This window comes from Saccostrea echinata, unplaced genomic scaffold (genome assembly GCF_033153115.1).
Source record: "Saccostrea echinata isolate AGI-Se365-2 ecotype Australia unplaced genomic scaffold, CSIRO_AGI_Sech_v1 ptg000027l, whole genome shotgun sequence".
NCBI classification, from domain to species: Eukaryota; Metazoa; Mollusca; class Bivalvia; order Ostreida; family Ostreidae; genus Saccostrea; species Saccostrea echinata.
The window spans coordinates 9125978-9147426 of NW_026889776.1; the positions used below are offsets into that span (position 1 = coordinate 9125978).

The 21449-nt window shown below is 34.8% G+C and overlaps 1 protein-coding gene across 1 annotated transcript; it reads right to left on the reverse strand.

Moving 5' to 3' along the window:
* Positions 1–8153: 8153 nt before the first annotated feature.
* On the reverse strand, positions 8154–17483 carry LOC133193166 (uncharacterized). The gene is made up of 3 exons (XM_061329136.1): positions 17334–17483; positions 8444–10334; positions 8154–8296 (listed from the first exon to the last, which is right to left on the reverse strand). The coding sequence occupies exons 1-3, from the start codon at positions 17481–17483 to the stop codon at positions 8154–8156; spliced, it is 2184 nt and encodes a 727-aa protein (XP_061185120.1).
* Between the last annotated feature and the right edge of the window lie 3966 nt (positions 17484–21449).

Genomic DNA, 21449 nt, shown 5'->3' on the forward strand with positions numbered 1-21449 from the left:
AATTGTGTGACTTATGAATTGAATCTGAACATGTACAATATGTATAATATCATAACGTTGATTACAAAGAGCAACGGAAAATCACGAATAATGATGGATCCCTTTCCGAATTGGCTGCCATTTTCACAATGTTAGATATCCCAATAGACTTTGAACTTTCTGCTTTGTCGAAATTCGACAGATAAACTCAAAATTTTCCATCAAAGCAGAAAGTTTGGAAAAATTGATCTATTAATTGAACCTAGTTTTAAATCCCAGGTATTTTGAAATAAAATACAAAATGTGATGAGTTAGTACCTTGAGAGAGACAATAATCAAATAAGACTTATTTTAAAGGATTATTTGGTTGTGATAAATCTTCCTGTATATTTCTCCATGTCGTCTGTTGCTGGATAGAGGTCGCTGTCAGGAGCCCCAGAAACCTCATCAGCGATGGTGGTTTAACATGTAAACGGTTCTCCTACAGTGGTTGTAAAGGAGACGCAAACAACTTCCTCTCCAAGCGGGAATGTTTGAATAATGTATTGGAGGTTATATTAGTGTGGCACTGTCTTATCATACATGTAAATGTAATTGGGTAAGTATGTTAATGCTTGGTTCAGATGAAATTTTCTATTGTAATAGATCAGCTTAATAAGCGACTTAGCCGGACTGTCTCATGTGTAACGGAAGTATTATGGTACCATTGACAAATACTGTCAAATAACATGTTAGCAAAGTAATATTTTAGTTCTTTGACCATAGTGTTTTCTACAATTGAAAGATTAGGCTTACGTCATTTCAGTGTCTGTAAGCAACTCTTGAAAATCCAATTTATTAATGAAAATAGATTACATAAGATTGATAAAGCCTGGCTAACGGGAGACTGATCCTGTTAATGGAATTCAGTTTCATAGAGACTTACAGATGGTTTCTTTTCACGTTGAACGGAAATTTGACAATGTGTAATAGCTCAAACATTTATCAGAATGACGGATCTAATAAATTTTCATTATTTCTGAATTTCAATATATGTTTCGAAATTAACTTCATTAATTTCAACATTTTCATTTCAAATTTCCTGTTCTGGGACATTCATTTTGCGGTCACATTCCTTTTCCTACCTTCTATTTGATGACAGACTGTGGATATTTGAACTTTTAAACACAGAGTGTGAAAATAAAGAAATTTCTCAAATATTATTCCCTTTTGGCAGTAATGTCTGTTTGTTTAACATCCCTTTCGAGAATATTTCAGTCATATTGGGATGCCACCACTTGCCTGTGGAAGGCTGCAAATTTAGACTTGTACTCGGCACTTACAGGCTTCAAGCAGTGAGGCATCTTTTTCGTGCCAGCACATAAGACCATCGTTTTATACGGTCTCATCTGAAGGACTGGTCTCCGCGTCGCATAGGATTCGAACCCGCGATTTAAGGATCGACTCCTTACTCCTCGACTCTAGAGCAAACCTTCTAACCACTGCGCTACGCAGGCGACTCGGCAGTAATGAGTACAATTATTATTAACCAGGATTATTGAGTTTAGAGACTACTAGTATATCAGACAAGAAATGTGTTCCCTGTGACTCCCCTTATCGAGGACCAAACCCCTACAACCAAATCAAAAGACATTCCAAATATCGCAGACCACAACAATGACAGCAGAATCAACCATGCATAAACAATGGTAGCAGAACCGACCAAAACAACCTCCGTAGTTTCAATGACAGCAACCCCCTAATAACTGTGACAGCAGTCTCCACGGCAACAGTGACAGCAACATTCACAGCAACAGTGGCACCAACCTCCACAGCAACAGTGACAGCAACCTCCACAGCAACAAAGGCAGCAACCTTCAAAACCACAGTGGCATCAGCAAAGCTCGACTACCTCACAAATGAACCAGAGAGAAATACCATGTTCTTGGTGTAATAAGTCTTGATTTCCAAGATATATCCAAGATATATCTGCCCTGCATATAACAATTTCTGTTCGAAATGTAACACATAGTATCATTTTGAAGAAGTATGTCTTAGCACACACATAAAACCGAACCTCAGTCATAAACAAAACACGATTAACAGCCAATCAGAAAACAAAAGTCGTAACAAAAGGAATATGTGCCTATCCTTATGCATTGGTTAAGTATGTGAATTATATACAATTATATATGGAGCTATACCTACATGGATATTGTTATTTTCTCTAATAACAAGTTTAGCTATTTATGCTATTTATGAAAGAAAGAAATTTTTCATGTCCCCTGGGGGTAGGCTGGGGACACATTAAAAGATCAAAATTTTATATAGGAATTTATAGGAAATATCTTTAAAATTCCTCCTCTTTTGCATAGCAAAGTCAATATTATTAGTCAAAATGATATGCAAGCATCCCAAGGTAGTGTAGCTTCAATTTTGTTCAGATCAGGGCCCTCAGAAATAGGCTGAGGCTACCATAGGGAATCAGAGGTTTACAAGTTTGAATAAAGGAGGAAATCTTTTCAAGAGTGACAAGACCAAACTATATCAAATAAAAAAATAAAACACACCTAAGTGAAATGGAATCTTGTTTTTGTTTTTTTAAAAAATAATTTTAGACCCTTGTGTTAGGGTTGGGCGAAATCAGAGATTCATATATTCCCCCAGAATAGCACGTCCATGTTTATGGTATTGAGGCATCCGAATGTTGCGTACATTCACCCTTCAATAAGTCATAGCTCTCTCTTAGGACCGGAGTCAAAATTTCTATGAAATTAGAGAAATAAAAATAAAATCAGCTAATAAAAAATTTCTATAAATGTAGAGAAATAAAAATAAAATCAGCTAATAAAGAACAGCAGAGTCAACTCGGGTTGTGGCCCATGGGCCTCTTGTTAAGTATTGTTAGACCATCGCACAACGCTCGCACTGCATTTGTAACCATGATCGAGCTAAATCTCGAGTGTTCTTCGAATCAATAGGGATATAGTACAATTTTACCGCGAAAAAGGGCTGTTGATTGCAAGTGCAATACAAATATTGTGCAACTGAACAATGAGTTAGTACAATAAAGACATGTACAAGCTGACTGTAAAAGAAATCTGATGATAACCCTGCCAAATTCAAAATATCACCGGAAAATGAATATCGAAGAAAAATCCTAAGAAACGTGAAAAATAATCTTAAAATGAATGATCATAAAACCTGATCATGGTAAATGAATTAATGAAGAGATTGAACAACAAAAGCCTCCTCTGCGTTGCATCTTTTGCTATGATCACCCAACATTGATAGGAAGTTCAAGAATTTTAAACTTATCTCATTATATGTTTCCAATATTGTGCATATTCGTTTGAATTCGTCAGTATTCGTAAGAAGATCGTGTATGTATCGTGCCATTTTGTAGCCATTCGTAAGAAAATCGTTCCAACTTCCTTTAGTACCAATTTTTTTTTACTCAAACACTGCATTCCCTTTATATTACCCTTATTTGACAATACTGCAACCAAAAGTGGGGGGGGGGGGGGGCAAACTGACTTTCAATGAACTATTCCTATAGAAAAACTTATGTCTGGATAAAAGTGGGGGGGGGGGTGTGTGCAGCCCCCCCCCCCCCCCCGATACTACGTGCCTGATAATTTGAAGGTTATCTTAGTGTGACAGAATGACAGAACCTTTAGTGTTGAAATACTAAATTACACTGATTGAATTTTTTATGTCCCCGTAAGCGGGGGCATATAGTTTTGCCCTGTTCTTCCGTCTATCTGTCTGTCTGTTTGTTTGTTATTTAACGTCCCTCTCGTGAATTTTTCACTCATACGGAGACGCCACCACTTGCCGGTGGAGAGCTGCAAATTTTGAGCCATGCTCGGCACTTAGGGCCATTGAGCAGTGAGGGCACCTACTGCGACACGGGACCTCGGTTTATACGGTCTCATCCGAAGGACCGGTCTCCACGTCCCACAGTGGGATTCGAACCCGCTACGTAAGGATCAACTCCTTACTCCGCGACTCTAGAGCAGACGCTCTACCACTGCGCCACGCGGGCGACTTCTGTTAGTTTGTCCGCAAAAACTTAACCTTGACCATAACTTTTGATTGGTTGGAGCTATATCTTTCATATTTCACATGTGTATTAACCTTGACCATAACTTTTGATTGGTTGGAGCTATATCTTTCATATTTCACATGTGTATTTCTTTTGACAAGACCTTTCTTTGAGTACTGTCATATTTGACCTTTTGACCTTGACCCAGTTTTGCAAAATTTTACCCAACATTAACCTTGGATATAACTTTTGAACAGTTGGAACTAGGGCTTTCATACTTCACGTGTATAATCCTTGTGACAAGACCTTCCTTTGGGTACCAAGAACTTTAATCCTTAGACCTTGGAGTTTGACCTTCTTTTGTAAAACTTTAACCTTGGTAATAACTTTTGAACGGTTGGTGCTAAGGCTTTCAACCTTCACATCTATGTAATCCTCGTGACAAGACCTTCCTTTGAATACCAACAACTTTGACTTTTTTAACTTTGACCTTGGAGGTTGACTTACTTTTGAAAAACTTTAACCTTAGCCATTACTTTTGAATAGTTGTTGCTAGGGCTTTCACACTTCACATATGTAATCCTTGTGACAATACCTTACTTTGGATACCAACAACTTTGACCTTGATCTTGGAGATTGACCTACTTTTGAAAAACTTTAATCTTATTCATAACTTTTGAATGGTTGTTGTTAGGGTTTTCATATTTCACATGTGTTTTTCTTGTGAGAAGGCCTTTCCTTGGACACCATTAATTTTGACCATTTGACCATAACATTGATGTTTGTCTCACTTTTGAATTGTTGCTGCTAGGGCTTTCATACTTCACAGGTACATTCCTCGAGACAAGACCTTACTTTGGTTACCACCATATTTGATTTGCGTGTGAGAAAGTTTCACCTTCGCTATAAGATGCCATACGGGGGCATCAGTGTTTCACAGACACATCTTGTTTTACACTCGAAAGACTAGACTTTACGTCATTGTATCATTGTCTGTAAGCAACACTAAAAAATCAAATCTACATAAGAGTGATAATGCCTGACTTATGGTAACTGCCTGATCGGTTTAAACATGATTGGTCAGGTCACGTGTACAGAAAGTTTGATAATACATGGCGCTAGTGTGACGGTCTGATCGTGTGTAATAATGCATGACTAAAAATACGAAGTATAAAATGCAGCACTGTAGAATTTTTGATAAAAAAAATAATAAAACCATTAAATTTCTAGAAGCTTATCTACTATAGTATTTAGTCTATAAAATTAATTGAAAATATTTAATTTTAAACCGTTTTTTTCCAAAAGCAAAATGTTATATTTTTACAATAAGTTACTGAAGTATGTGATAATTATTGTAAGACATTTTTTTCATGACATGCAACTGATCATGAGTTTGTATGTAGAGTGAAGGTATGATGCAAATGATACAACAGAATTCAGATAAATGATAAACTCTGACTTTAGGCTGTATAGGTGGAATTATGGCATCTCTCTGTCTGTCGCCATTTGTAGTAATAGACTGATCAGTATATCATAATTTCATTGACAAACGTAAATAAATAATTAAATTCTCTATTTTAAAGATCTGAATTAGTACATGTTAAATCATATTTATGCATTTTATCTTACTAGTTTTATTCAAAATCATTCTTAAATACTGAAATGTTTTCACTTTTTTATCAATAGAATAACCGATTATAAGGCAAGTCCATCTTCGATACAGTCAAAATGTATTAAAATGAAAATTGATATCAGAAACAAAGTATTATAATTTCTGTACAACATGAACGTACCGGCATGCTAGTATAGATCTGTGTGAAATGTATTTCAGTGTACGATAAAAAGATCAACACTGCATGACCAATATATACCAGGGCTAATCTTTAATAGCTGTTGCTTTTGCATACTTTAACTTTTATATTTCTTGCATTTAAAGAAAGCTACATGTTACAAAAATATCTGACATATTCAGCAAGTGTGCAGCGTGTGCAATTTGTTCGGTTGCGGTAATGTACACACGTGATTCGAAATAACCCAAACTGTAGGGGACTACAAATGCAGTAATTATTTTTTTTTTATTTTGAGGTGTTGTCAGAAACAATAAATGCTTATGGAAGCTTTATCAATCTGTCAATTCCTAACGCATCGTGTTTCACCAACCAACAATGCTACGACATGGATGAGGAAAACCATGCAACGTTTTCAACACGAATATTTCTTCAATAAGGATAATTTAATCAATTAAATTGCAATTTTTTAAATTAACACATGATGTTTATCTCTTTAATTTTTTGGTATCTGATAAGTCTTGATAACTGGTTGGTTGTCAAACATATGGATGTGTCGTGCAATGTAAAGCGATAAGGTAAGTAACCGAGAATCGCGAAACACGGGGTGATTCGGGAAGTAACAAAATCGGGACTTGTGCGTTTTTAAATTAATTTTTAAATGCTCCGAGTTAGTGTTTGACAATAAATTGCAGTAGCCCTGCAGGACAAGCCCGAAGACATGTTTAGGAGCCCGACCTCAATTTTCAGGTGTCCCGGGCTAGCGGGCTACCGTTAGTGTCGAACCCTGCATTGGCTACAACGCTCACCTGAGTAACTATGGCCCCACTGTCCTTCATCAGCAGATTTTTTCCTATATATTCCTATGTAAAACTTTGATCACATATTATTGCTACACCGAGGACACCCTACCCCATGTGGTAATGATTTGAACAGACTTCAATCTACACTACCTGAGGATGCTTCCATATAAATATGACTAATCATGGTTTTGTTGTTCCTGGGAAAAAAGATTTTTAAAGACATCCCCAATGTATTCCTATGTAAAACTTTGATTCCCCATTTCTGCCCTACCTTCCACCCAGGGGTCATGAATAAATTTCACTCTGCACTACCTGAGGATGATTCCATATAAATAAAACTGATCGTGGCTTTGCTGTATTTGGGAAGAAGATTTTAAAGATATTTGCTATACATTCCTTTGTATAACTTTGATCCCCTGTTGTGGCCCCATCCTTACCCCAGTGGTCATGATTTGAACAATCTTGAATCTACACTACTTAAAGATGTTTCTTTATTAATATAACTAATCATGGCTTTTGCTGTTCTTGAGAAGAATTTTAAAGATTTTTCCTATATATTCCAATGTAAAACTTTGATCCCCTGATGTGGTTCTGTCCTACCCCGGGGATCATGAGTTGGACACTTCAATCTACACTACCTTTGGATGCTTCTATATTAATATGACTAATAATGGCTTTGCTATTCTTGAAAAGAAGATTTTTAAAAATTCTATATATTCCCATGTAAAACTTTGATCCCATAATGTTGCCCCGCCCTACCCAGGAGTTATGATTTGAACAAACTTGAATCTACAGTATGTAATGAAACTTTCACATCAGTTTTATCTTTTCTGCCCCAGTCGTTCTTGAGAAGGAAACATTTAAAAGATGCCAATAAATTTTCAAGAATTCTTTATTATCTCCCCTTGAAATAGGGCGTGGCACATTCTGTAAATAACTCGAATTCCCTTCACCCAAGAATGCTTAAGCTTTGTGGCAAGTTTGGTTGAAATTGGCCTAGTGGTTCTGGAGAAAAAGTCGAAAATCTGAAAAGTTTACAGTCAACAAACGACAGACATACGGACGCCGGACACCTTTGGATAAGAAAAGCTCAGGTGAGCTAAAATGCATAAGGTCTATATTTTCAGCACTGGATTAGTTCTCTTTCAATGATTTTATTGAAATAATTAAAACAAATATTTTCGAGTAGTATCAAACTGGTACACTGTAATATTTATTCTCATTAAAAACTTTAAGGCTGACAGAAAAAGGATACTACTGTAATCTTTTGAAATTTCTTTCTTCCAGAAATAGCTAATCTTATTTTTGGAGAAAGTAAAACTATACATGCAGGTATAGCACCATGTATAATCTGTATTTAATTCACATATTTAAACAATACATAATGAAATAAACATAAATCCATCAAATTATTTTAAGACCAAAAAATAAACTACATGTATAATTAATACATAAAAGGAAAGTTTAAAGGGTGTAATATTAGTTATTCCATACACCCTGAGGCCGAAGAGTAAGTAATAATGTAATAGCATAAAATATCTAATCTATTTGAAGGATTTAACTGGCCACTGGTTGCATTTGCAATGATTGACCAGTTTCTTGCTGGCCCTGACTTCTAATTAGTTTGACACAGGCCACAATAAGGGCGAGAGAAAGAAGTCCAACTAAAACTCCCAAAACAATCACTGTGATGTCATTATCTAAAAAATAAAATAAATGATGTTACTAATAAATTAAACATGAAATTGCACATTTTCTATAGACTTTCTAAAAGATAAGTAAAGCTTTGAACCTTGCAACTTTAGATCTTTATGTTTTTAATTTCTTAGAAAAAAAAAAAGACTTACTGTTTGATTCGTTTGTAAAATTGACAGCTTCAGCTTCAGATCGGAGGGACGCTACCGAAGAGGTTTTATCGTTGAAGCTATGACAAGTCGGTAGTCCTTCAGGCAATTCTTTGATATTTTCAAATGACTCGTTTAACATAAGCGCCATCCCTGAAATCATGTGTGGGTCGATGTGACAATGCATAAACCAGACACCTGGATTTGTGGCACGAATTCTAATGATGGTGTATCCTCCATAGGGACTTATTATGGTATCTTTGCGAACTGGATCTTCCAGATTTATCCCAGGGATCGTCTTATAATCATTCCAGGACGAGTTTCTCCATCTGGCATTGTTACATTGACTTTCATTATTTAGCTTGGTCTCACTACATTGGATATCGTCATTAGCTATCAGTTCGTCATTGGAGGAAATAGAAGGAAATCCTATTTTTAGAACTTCAAACGTGTGACCATGCATATGCACAGGATGCGTGATAAGCATACCGGTTCCTAAATTACTGAGAATCATGATGACCTCGGAGCCTGACTTCAGTTCCAGGGAGTGTGAACATTCACAGGAATTCTCAGCATCGCATCCCTTACACGACGTGTCCAGTTCTGCGGGCTGTGAGAGAGCAGAGACGGTAGGCCAAATAAATTTTCGACCGTTTATGGATGAATGTTGAGGGAAACCGAAGTTTAAAAAATGAGTATATGTTTCGTCTGTTCTTTGCACTCCTAATGAATCAAATTCCACCCCATTTCCGGGGGTCTTTGATTTAAGTTCAGAGACTGGTAGACAGGTGAAGTTTGGATTCATGGGATACACTTGAAATGGACAATTAAGGATAACTTCAGTGGTTCTGTTTAACGAAATTGTTTGTAAGGAATCTCTGTTGGTAACGTGGATTTGGCCAAGTCCAGCAACACCTTCACGAATTTTCATTATCGAACCTTCAAGGATATACACGGTCATGTTGTAAATTCCCTCAGTCGCATATTGAAAGTCAAGCTCAAAATCATATCTTTCTGCGGGATATATGATGATTCTGTCAACTGTTTGCTGTACAAATTCGTATCCGTCCGTTTCTTTAACAATGAGACGTAATCCGGGAACAGAGAAGAGTAGAGTGTCATTAGATCCTGTTCCTATCATTCGAAAAAGATGTTTGTCCTTTTTGTCCACCTTAAACGTTTCCAATGGTGCCATGTTGTCCTCGAATTCCCCTCTTCCATTTATAAGTATGGAATTGGCTGTTGTATCGATATGTTCTGCTTTGAGCAAAGTAATAGGATTGTATAAATGATTCCATTCCATGAGCTGAATGATGTATTGTTGGGGTATGGGTATTTCATTCTCTCTTTTCAGTACAATAAATGCTCCGTATAATCCCATGTCTCTCTGGTTGCCCATGTGGGAGTGATACCAGTAAGTACCGCTAAAGCGAGGCTTAAAGGTATAGTTAAAGGACTGTCCCGGTAAAATGGGACATTGTGACACGAAAGCAACACCATCCATTGCTGGCCAGCCTAGCTGATCTATTCCGTGCCAGTGAATCGTAACAGGTTCGTTTATCAGATTATTTTTTACTATGATGGTGATTGTCTGATTCTGATACAGGAAGATCGGAGGTCCTGGCATGGTTCCATTAACTGTAATTAGATTTCTTGTTGTGTTCCATCCATCTGCGGTTATAACGTTCGTCAAATTCAAAGCATTCCCGAGATATTCAGTTTTTATCGGATAGATTGTTCTGTTTTGTACATAAACAGGCCCTACAGTAGGATCAATCATTGTGAATGCACTTTTGACTATTAGTGACGTCATACAGTGAGTATCAATTGGACAGACAAATCCTTCTACTTGGTAAGATACCACCAGAATGAGACACAGGGAGAAGAATAGACACTGAAAGGAAAAAATAAGATAGAAAATTAAATGGACAGAAATGAATTCTGGGTTTTTAATATTGGGTCCATTTTTGGGTAGTAATTGCAGCTTGTTGAAAACAATATTTGTTTTTTTTTCATGCATCTGCCATGAGCTTTCTTTATAATTTGCATACTGTATATTACATTTTTAAACATGCGGCGCTGGTTTCTTGTCTGTTCAGAAAACATTTTGTAGCGTTTAGGACCTTCATTACACATGAACGGTTTTAAATTTTGAATTTAAACTTTTCCACGAATCTTGTTTCGATTATGTGAAAAACTATTATTGGAAACAAAACCGATTAACATTCCTGTTGTGGTTTTTAAATTTCTTGCATAATATGGTGATTTTATCGATAAGATAATTGTAGGCATATACTTTTCTTACGACAATCTTAAATTTTATATTGTAAAAGGAGACCCTAATAAATGGGGGTGTCTTTATTTATTCATACATGCAATTACATGTTAATGAATTAAGTTGTAGGCATCATATTTAATGATTTGATGTAACCAAGAACCAGAGGAAGGTTGGGCATTTGTATCTCTCCTTAATGTCCTACTTCATCATGTTCATGTTGAGCTTATATTTATAGTTAGATTTAATCAATTAAACTATTATATACTATTTTCTTGTAACCCCCCCCCCCAAAAAAAAACCCCAACCAACAAATAATAATAAAAAATTAGAAATAAAAATTAATGGATGAAATAATTAAAAAAACCCACACACATAAAAAGCAGAAACTAACAAAAAAAGCTAAAATAAAATATGTACATGTAGAATGTATGCATAAATACGATGTGCATAAAATGTTTAAATAAATAAAAGTTAAATAATTCGGTACTGATGAAGGAATCTTTGAAGTAAAACCTGTACAGAATTATTTATAACATGGTATTGAAATTGATAAAGATTGTACATACCATTTTGGGAATAGACCAGTAGTTTTCAAATACGAACTGAGAAAGAGAACTTTTTTTCCCTACCAATACTGATCTAACTCCGAAAGGAATTCAAGTTTCAGAAGGTGTGTCAGAAGGTTTCATTTCTTAGAAAAATTATTTCGTAACAGTGGAATTCCCCTCTCCTACGACAATTTAAAAGTCAATCAGGCGCGAAGTTGTTAATGAAGCTAATATTGCATTCCTTGCAGTTCAGATGATGTAGATTTTCTTTCCAAAAAGCAAACCCCGTTGTCATATTGTTTTTGCTGATTTATCTTTTAGATTTTAATGTACTGCTAGGATTTTTTCTTGTTTTTACCTTTTTTAATCCTTTCTTTTGACTTGTAAAAATGGGCGGGTGGTTTTCAAGGTATTGATAGCTTTAATTGCTCATGTTCTTGGTTATTTTTTTAATGCTTTTTGTAAAATCTACCTGCTGGCCTTTATATCTTTTGTACTTTCGGTTGTATTGTATTGTTGGTAAGGTTCTTTAAGTGCCCTCTCTCGGAATACGTATAAATCATGTGTATTTTTAACATGATCCGAAGTGTTGCATGGGTGACTCTGAGCTGTCAACATTGTTTAATCAGATGATAAAACTGCACTTTATTTTACACTTGATTAAATTTTCTTCTCAGCTCGTTATAATAGATATTCACTTTTAGTATTTGTCTATTCTTTACTAATTTAATCAAAAGAAAAGATTTATTTGAATGAAAAGATTGAAATGTCTTTAAATGATTTAATGGCATGCTTAGAGGTTGAAAAACTTTCACCAAATTTTCAGTTGAATTAAAAAATCTTAAGACCTTTTCATAAAAAATCTTACGAGAAATTTCCATCTTAAGAGAAATTTTACGATTATATTACTTTTCCCATAAATTCTAACAAGATTCTTGCGTCTAAAATTTGATAAAACAATAAAACAATGATAAACATAATTGTACTTCTTTTTTAACAAAACCTAAAATTTATAGCATTTTATATCTTACCTTAATACTGTCGAAAAGCAAAATGAAATGTATTATACAAAATATTAACGATATTAACTTGCATTGAAAATTTCGTATGACCTACTTTTACGTCAGACTTGTGATTCTGACGTCAGATTTCAAACTTCCTTGCTTCACTATCGATTGCAGTCGAATTTTGTTGTCCATAATGTTTGCTTCACTTACAAGTGTTGAAAACTTTGCTTCATTTTTATTTTCATCTACTTTTTTTATGGATTATAAAGCACACTTAGATCGTTTTTTTGGTAAGAAGTTTGTCGTTAGTAAAATCTTAAGTTCAGTCAGCTACGAATGCATTCGTGAAAAGCTCTAAAAAGATTTGTGTTAAAGAGGTTCACTCCTGAGCTTTGGAGCAGATTTTTGTCTTGATCTATATTTAAAAAGAATCTGCGTAATGTTTTAGTTCTTACAATAAATTTGGATTCTACAATGTCAATTAAAATATATTCAGTTAAAGCCCCATGATTAAATTCCACACCAAAAGCATTAAGCGAGGAACTAAATTGTGTGGCGGAAGGTTTTTCTTTTTTTTCTTTTCTTTTTTTTTTTAGAAGAAAATGATCATTCTATCTCTTTGGAAGTATTAAAGATATTGTTAACTTTGAATACCTATTTTTCCATGCAGCTTACACAGGGTTATTTTTTGCCGTGAATTGTTTTATGCTGGTCCTAAATAAGATATTAAATTAACTGTCATGAATTCTATCATGATATTTGACAAATAAAGCAAATATATTGTGTAAATTCAGAAAAAATACCCCCAATTTAAGCTTAAAATTAACACCATTTTAGTGATATCTACAAATTAACAGACCCCTACTTGTAATTTTCTTTCTGAATATATAAGATACTTTTAACCACTCCCCTTAAATTCAGTAAAATGTCACTACTTTCAAATGATTTTTTTTGCTTGTTAAATTTTTAATGCCAGAAAAATGACATTTTTTGAGTGCAGAAAGGTCAAATAATTGACCATACGAAGTAATTTGAAACCTTTTTGTTGTCACAAATTTGTTCCCATGATTTATTTGAATAGAGAAATATTGGAGGAAAAACTTTAAAACTTAATTTGTTAGACGTAATTACAGTGCAAAAAAAGTCATAATAAATGCTCCGAAGCGCCAAAAGAAGCGCATTAACCCCCGTTTTTTTGTTTTGATTTTTAATTAAGCTATGTGTGTAGATTCTAAAAATATACTTGATAAAAAATTCTCAATACTTTTGATAACAGGATCCAACCTCCTTAAGGGATTCTTTAGGTAAAATCTTCCGCAAGAACTTAAGATTTTTTTTTTTGGGAAAGGGGCTACAGAAATGTGTGTTTGCGTGTGTGTGTGTGTTTTAAATAATTCATTCCACCAATCTCCCAATATTTTCTTATCTACAAATTGACGATTAATTATATATATATATATATATATATATATATATATATATATATATATATATATATATATATATATATATATAAACTAACGCAATTCCGCCTACGACCCACCAAGGAATGATACATGTAACACTTTACCCTTGGCGACAAATTTGAGGAAATACAACTACATACAGAACAAGATGTGTTTATGAAACACTAATGTCCCCGTATGGCAACATATATCAAAGGTTAAACTTTCTCAAAGGCAAATCAAATATGTTGGTACCCAAAGTAGGGTCATATCCCGAAGAATATACCTGTGAAATATGAAAGCCCTAGCAGCAACCATTGAATAGATATGAAAAAGTTTTTTTTCAAAAGTATATCAAACATCAAAGTCAAGGTCAAATGGTCAAAATTATTGGTGCACAAGGAAAGGCCTTCTCCCAATACACAGGTAAAATATGAAAGCCGCAGCAGCATTTGTTCAAAAGTTATGACCAAGGTTAAAGTTTTTCAAAAGTAGGTCTAAATCCCAGGTCAGTGGATTACAATTGTTGGTATCCAAAAGAAGGTCTTGTCACAAGGAATAGATAATTAAATATGAAAGCCTAAGCACCAACTGTTCAAAGGTTCTGTCCAAGGTCAAAGTTTTTCAGAAGTAGGTAAAACTCTAAGATCAAGGTCAAAGGGTCAAAGTTGTTGGTATCCAAAAGAAGGTCTTGTTACAAGGAATACATATGTGAAGTTTGAAAGCCCTAACACTAACCGTTCAAATATTATGGCTAAGGTTAAAGTTTTTCAAAAGTAGGTCAAACTCTAAGATCAAGGTCAAAGTTGTTGTTATCCAAAAGAAGGTCTTGTCACATGGAATACATATGTGAAGTATGAAAGCCCTAGCACTAACCGTTCAAAAGTTATGGCCCAATGTTTAAGTTTTCCAGAAGTAGGTCAAACTTCAAGGTCAAAGTCAAAGGGTCAAAATTTGTGGTATCCAAAGAAAGGTCTTGTCAAAAGGATTACATATGTGAAATACGAAAGCCCTTGCACCAACCGTTCAAAAGTTATGGCCAAGGTTAAAGTTTTCCAGAAGTATGTCAAACTTCAAGGTCAAGGTCAAAGGGTCAAAGGTTTTGGTATCCAAAGAAAGGTCTTGTCACAAGGATGACATAAGTGAAGTATGAAAGTCCTAGCACCAACCGTTCAAATGTTATGGCCAAGGTTTAAGTTTTTCAAAAGTAGGTCAAACTCCTAGGTCAAGGTCAAAAGGTCAAAGTTGTTGGTATCCTAGGGGAGGTCTTGTCACAAGGATTACATGTGAAGTATGAAAGCACTAGCCTCAACCGTTAAAGTTATGGCCAAGGTTAAAGTTTGGTAAAATTTTGCGAAACTGGATCAAACTCCAAGATCAAGGTCAAAAAGTCAAATATGATGGTACCCAAAGAAAGGTCTTGTCAAGAATACACCTGTGAAATATGAAAGCCATAGCTCCAACCAATCAAAAGTTATGGGCACGGTTAAAGTTTTTGCGGACAGACAGACAGACAGACAGACAGACAGACAGACGGACAGGGCAAAAACTATATACCCCCGAATCTTCGATACGAGGGCATAAAAGTTTAGGTAGTAAACCAAAGTTCCAGAACAAACGTATTCAATTCAAACCAATTTAGAACCCTAGATCATATGGAAAATCATCGTCATGACCAAATTCCAGGATCCGCACTGTAGTACCTGTCCATACATACAACAAGGACAGCATTTTAATTTTAGCGGAAAACAGTTTACAGTTAATAATAACGTGCCATGTCGAACTAGAAACGTCATATACGTTATAACATGTTCTGGTTGCGGTGAATTATATATCGGAGAGACGGGAGGTACCTTGCGGGAAAGGATCCAAGTCCATAAACAACAAATTAACGTGCCGAAATACCGCAAAACTTAAAGTCAGTGAACACCTAGACATGCGGAAATAAAACTTTTACTGTCTTTCCATTTTATAAATTGTACAACTCTAATGCAATAGAAAGACGAGATAAAAACATTTTAGAAGGACTTTGAACCCTAAATTAAATAGTTTAATGTAAGAGAATTGTATTATACACATGTAGAGTATTTTACTGAGTTACATTAATGTATTATTTTGCCAAAAGTACGGGAAAAATATGAGGTCAATCGGAGACTTGTTAACGTTAAGTTATTATGACGTCACAATAAACTTCACCATGAGTACATTGTAGAGCATCATGTAGAAGAGAAATGAAAGTGCTTACGTTCTCTGTGTTTTATATGTTTGAATATTTTTCGTATATTTAAGAAATAAGGTATCATTTTTATAAACATCTATCGGATTATAAATATGGGTTGGTCACGAGATCAAATTCATCTTAGAAGATTGATTGATTGATTGTATGTTTTTTTTCGTCCTGTTCGAGAATTTTTCACCCATATAAAGACCTCACCATATAACGGTGAAGGGCTTCAAATTTAGACCTTTACTCGGCATCTAGGGTCATTAAGCAGTAAGGGTTATTTATCGTGCGAACGCCCACCGTGACACGGGGCCTCGGTTTTTAAGGTCTCATCCGAAGGACCCAACTTTCACTTCAAAGTGCTGAGCGCTTGGCGAAGGAACAGTTGCTACCTATATTTTATAGACTTATAGGTCAGTCGCGGCCGTGATTCGAACACACGACCTTCCGATCACAAACCGAGCGCACTATCGACTGAGATACAGTGACGGTAATCACCATAGTAATAAAAAGGGCTACTTCAACCCTATCAACAGAGAAAAACTCATATAAGCAATTGAAACAAAAGAGAACAAAATGTTAGATTTATATTCAATTTTAAAAAAAGAGTTAAACTCTTCGTGTGAACAGGGCATTACTATCATATGTTTATGCCCTGTTCACACGACAGCTGAATCAGTGGGCCACATAAACTTTCGATCATTTATAGAAATATATTCTGTCCTTCCTGGGAAATCAAAATTTAGAAAAAGAGTTCATAGTTCGCAAGAACAAGGGACATGTTACACTTTAAAGTCCAAGTCTTCAAGAATAGTGTATGTACAACTAAGTTCTGATACAGGTAAACATGAGACGTTTGGTTCATTCGGTAAAGTTTTTGAATGAACAGTTAAGAAAAACTTCGGAACTTTCATTTAGTGGGACGGAAGATTATGCATATTTGTTATGTTTATAAATCCCAAACCGACTTAATCTTTTCGTCTCTCTAGAGATTTATTTTCCAAAATATGAATACTTAGTCATGTTGTAAACCCCTCATTCGCATGATGAAGTTCAAGTTCGAAGTCGTATCTCTCAGCAGGATATATGATGATTTCATCGGTTTCTTTGACGATTAACCGCAGTCCGGGTACAGAGAACAGTAGAACGTCCTTTGAATCTACTCCTATTATTCGAAAGATGTGTTCTTCTTCGAATTGGTCCACAAGAAACGTGTCCAATGGTGCCTTGTTGTCCTGGAATTCTCTTCTTCCATTTATCAAAATGTAGGTGGATGCACTGTCGATCAGATTGGCTTTTAGTAAAGTGATCGGGCCATAAAGATGGTTCCATTACATCAATTGAATGATGTATTGTTGGGGTATAAGTATTTCATTCTCTGTTTTCAGTACAATAAATGCTCCGTATAATCCCATGTCTCTCTGGTTGCCCATGTGGGAGTGATACCAGTAAGTACCGCTGAAGCGAGGCTTAAAGGTATAATAGTTAAAGGACTGTCCCGGTAAAATGGGACATTGTGACACGAAAGCAACACCATCCATTGCTATTATCTATCGAGTTGTGGAAAAGAAAATCGGTTATATGATTTTCTTCAAATAGTTATAGCTCCTTCATAAGCAAAGCTGGACGGCGAGATGTTATTTGTAGTTCAATTGTCAGCTTGACTGTGAAATCCCAAAAGGTATGAAGGCACTCCCAAAGAGTAAAGAAAACAGTGTTTTAATCTAATCTGTTGATCAATTAACAATTTCTGAACCTGGGCCCCGTTTTACACAAGGAAGTACGAATAAGACCAAAATATGTTTTCGACTAACTTTCAATTATACATACATATTTGAAAATAATTTTACTCTTTTAAAAAAAATCAAAAAAAAAAAAAAAAAAAAAAAAAAATGAATGATATTTTTATGCAAACAATTTTTACAGGTTCCAGTACATGTTCTACCAAGCCTCTTTCTTTACTCCTGACTAAAATATTGACAGCAGTGAAGGAGAAACTTCATAAGTACTGTGAAACAATATAACAATATATTAGATAAGTGGTGCAAATCAGATGTAGATACTTAAAAATTCCAAGGAACTTTCGAAAAATTTGAAATCACAAAGTTTTACCAAAATCAATAACATAAAAACTTACGACTGTTCAACTCTGTATACAACCATTCCCCATGATATATTAAAGTTCAGGCTTTTTGACATCATTGGCAGCTGCTTTTTCAATAAAAATGGAACTCGTAAATTTACTTACCTTGTCATTGGTCATTTGGAAAATTATTTTGTTAAAAAACATTCTGATTGTACACATTAGTACTCTGAAGTTGATATTAAAAAGATGCTTGAGTTTCTGATTGACAATATCTATGTGGTTTTTGGAGACCAGGTCTTCCAACAATCTGTTGTAATTCCAATTGTATACCAATTGCGCCCCATTGTTAGCAGACGTATTTTTGTATTCATATGAAATAGAATTTATACAAAATCTTATACATGAGAAAAGGAAATATCTTGCTGTGGCCTTCAACTCGACATTTAGATATATCTACAACGTATTACCAATTAACAATAGTTATTTCCATTTACATGTATATGTCGACACGATATCTATCCCAGTGAGCTTGAAATAAAAGATGCCACATAGTCTGACACATCTTTTTCATATTTGGATATTTTACTAGAAAAACACGTCAATGGTAATCTAAGCAACAAAGCTTTATGATAAACCTGATGACTAACTTTTCAATCATCAACTTCCCTTACTTATGCAGCAACATACCTTCATCACCTGCATACGGGGTTTATATCTCTCAGTTGATTCGATACGCAAGAGCATGCTCTGCGTATGAACAATTTCTAAAACGAGGTAAGTTATTGACAAACAAGTTGATGAAACAAGAATATCAACAGTCTCGTTTAAAGTCATCATTTCGTAAGTTCTATGGTCGATACAATGACCTTGTCAGCAAATACAATCTATCATTAAGTCATATGCTGACTGATGTTTTTCATACTAATTGTTAGGCCATTATTTAGAAATGAATTGTCGACGGATTTATCCGTTATTTCCCGATCATGACAAGGTGCACACGGCAGGTGTAACCGGTCGGTAGGGGATGCTCACTCCTCCATGGCACCTGATCCCATCTCTGATGTTTTTGGAGGTTTCGTTTGGAGATGTGTTTGCTCTGCTCCCGATTTTTATTGTTTTAATGGACGTACTTTAAGTTTGAATACTGCATGTTCGTTATCTCCATATTTCATTTGCAAGACTTTACAATTAACCTAAGTTTTTGGTTTAAGTCGTAAGTTCCTTAGAACGGGCCCCTCAATTTGTTAGATTCGTTTCTCTCACCATTTTATTACAAAGAGATAGAAATTTAGAATTTATTAAAGGATGTAGATAGGAATTTTACTAGTGTAACAAGAAGTATTTCTCTCGTATTTTGATCGGTCGGGAAAGGTATTGGTTCTCCGCCTCTGTTCGCTATTCAGTTTGAAATTAATGAATCATCCCCTGGCAAAAATATTTTTGTTGCAGTTATTTTCGCTTTTTTTCATATTCAAATAAGATTTAATTAAAATATTTAAATTTAAGGTATTCATGACATTTTTACATCGAATTCAGTAGTAATGAAAAAAATAATCCTGAAGTTCATATACTCTTTGGATGAAGTCTCATAAATATAACAACATCGACAAATATATTCAAATTTTAAGTTGTTTTTTTTTTTTGAAGGGGAAAATGCTGTATTTATTCTCTCAATACCAATTTACAATTTTTGATAATTCTTCAAGTTTTAAATGAAAATGTTGGCATAAAATGTCTGATATCTAATTTTGAAATGAGATGCATGCTTATAGTATATGAACGATGTTTTATTTAAAAAAAAAAGACGTACACGCAATATGTGCAAACTTAAAAAAAAGATAATAATGTTTCTATGGACTTTCTCTTCTTAATTTGAGCCGTAACCTCTACGTCTATATCGTCATTGCATTGATTATAAACAGTAGATTTTCTGTAAGATCATTTTTAGGCATAAAGAGGAGAAGGGGGGAGGCACTGTTTTTAAGTTACAATGTATATGTGTACAAAAATGATCATAAAACAACCTGGTTTGCATATAAAAAAAAAAACTAAATTTCTATTGACCCTAAGCAAATTCGGGCTGTCCTTATCCCCTTATGTCCTTGTTATGGTCCAAGACATTTAAGACACTATTTGATTTCAATCCCTGTGACGTTATATAAATTTCATTTGCAGTTAGTTTTGCTATATTTATTGATAGGTTCTCTCTGTTATAATCATCTGTGTGAAAAGAGACTGAACTTTTTACGTCCTGTATAGAGTAAATGTATGCTCTATAGTCTTGGCAGCAGTTGTTATTTCATGCTTAATTTAAATAGGTAATATCACCTATTCAAATAGGGGATATCACCAATTCAAAAGCTGATTGGATGATATCACGTATTCGAATAGGTGATATCACCAACTGAATAGGTGGTATCACGTATTCGAATGGGTGATATCACTGAATGGTGGTAAATACCAAAACGGCCCCTCATACTATTGCTTGCAATAGCATACTTTCTAGTCTTGATCCTTTTTATCATTTGTTTCCATATTTCGATATTTTACTGATTATAGACGTTTATGGCCAATTATAAAACGGGTTGACTTTAGAAGTCTCTAAAAACATCAAGTAGTTCTTCTTATTTAAATTGTAAGGCACTTTTACTATGTGTCCGAAAGTTACATGTATGTACACTATTTAAATCATGGGCTTAAAAAAAGGCATTCGACACAACTTAATTAACCGGTAGATAGACATTGTAAACAATTTTCTCTCTCTCTCTCTCTCTCTGGATAGTATAGGCGAAAATAAAAAAAGATTTAAAAAAAACAATGATACACAAGTCAAATCAGAATGAAAGCATTTCCACATAGTGTACATTGATGTCGATTTAAGTTGTCAATTAATCATAAAAGACATTTGAAAGATTTAATGAGAACAACAGATCATCGCTATATCTTCAATTTACCTCAGGTGAGCATTTTGATCCACGACCCTCTTGATTTATTAATTCTTAATTTTTTTAATCCAAAAAATATATTCCTAATAAAATCTACCAGGGGTCATTATTCTAAGGGGGTCATTTTTCTTCATGTTGAGTATACAGATTTTAAGGGTGATGCCACTATTTCTAGAGGCAAAAGGGTCATTTTCAACGTCGAAAAATGACGGGGGGTCATGTTTCAACGTCGAATAATGATCGGGGGTCATTTTTCGATGTCGATTAATGACCGGGAGTCATTTTTCGACGTCGTAAAAATGACACCCGGTCATTATTCTACAGGGGTCATTATTCGTCTACACACCTGCGCCGGTACATTATAAGACTTGCCTATCATTATGAATTACTGTATACAGGGAAATTTTCGCCCCCGTTTTAATTTCGCCCCTTTCGCCCTGCCCTCATTTGGGCAAATTTAAAACGGGGCGAATTCA

What these genes read in the sequence shown, in the direction of transcription:
- LOC133193166 (XM_061329136.1), bottom strand. Translation starts at nt 17,483, where the DNA reads ATGGATGGTGTTGCTTTCGTGTCACAATGTCCCATTTTACCGGGACAG. An exon ending in GATTATACGGAGCATTTATT is followed by an intron (nt 10,335 to 17,333) that starts GTACTGAAAACA and finishes TTTTCCTTTCAG; the next exon opens with TGTCTATTCTTCTCCCTGTG. An exon ending in TTTTACAAACGAATCAAACA is followed by an intron (nt 8,297 to 8,443) that starts GTAAGTCTTTTT and finishes TTTATTTTTTAG; the next exon opens with ATAATGACATCACAGTGATT.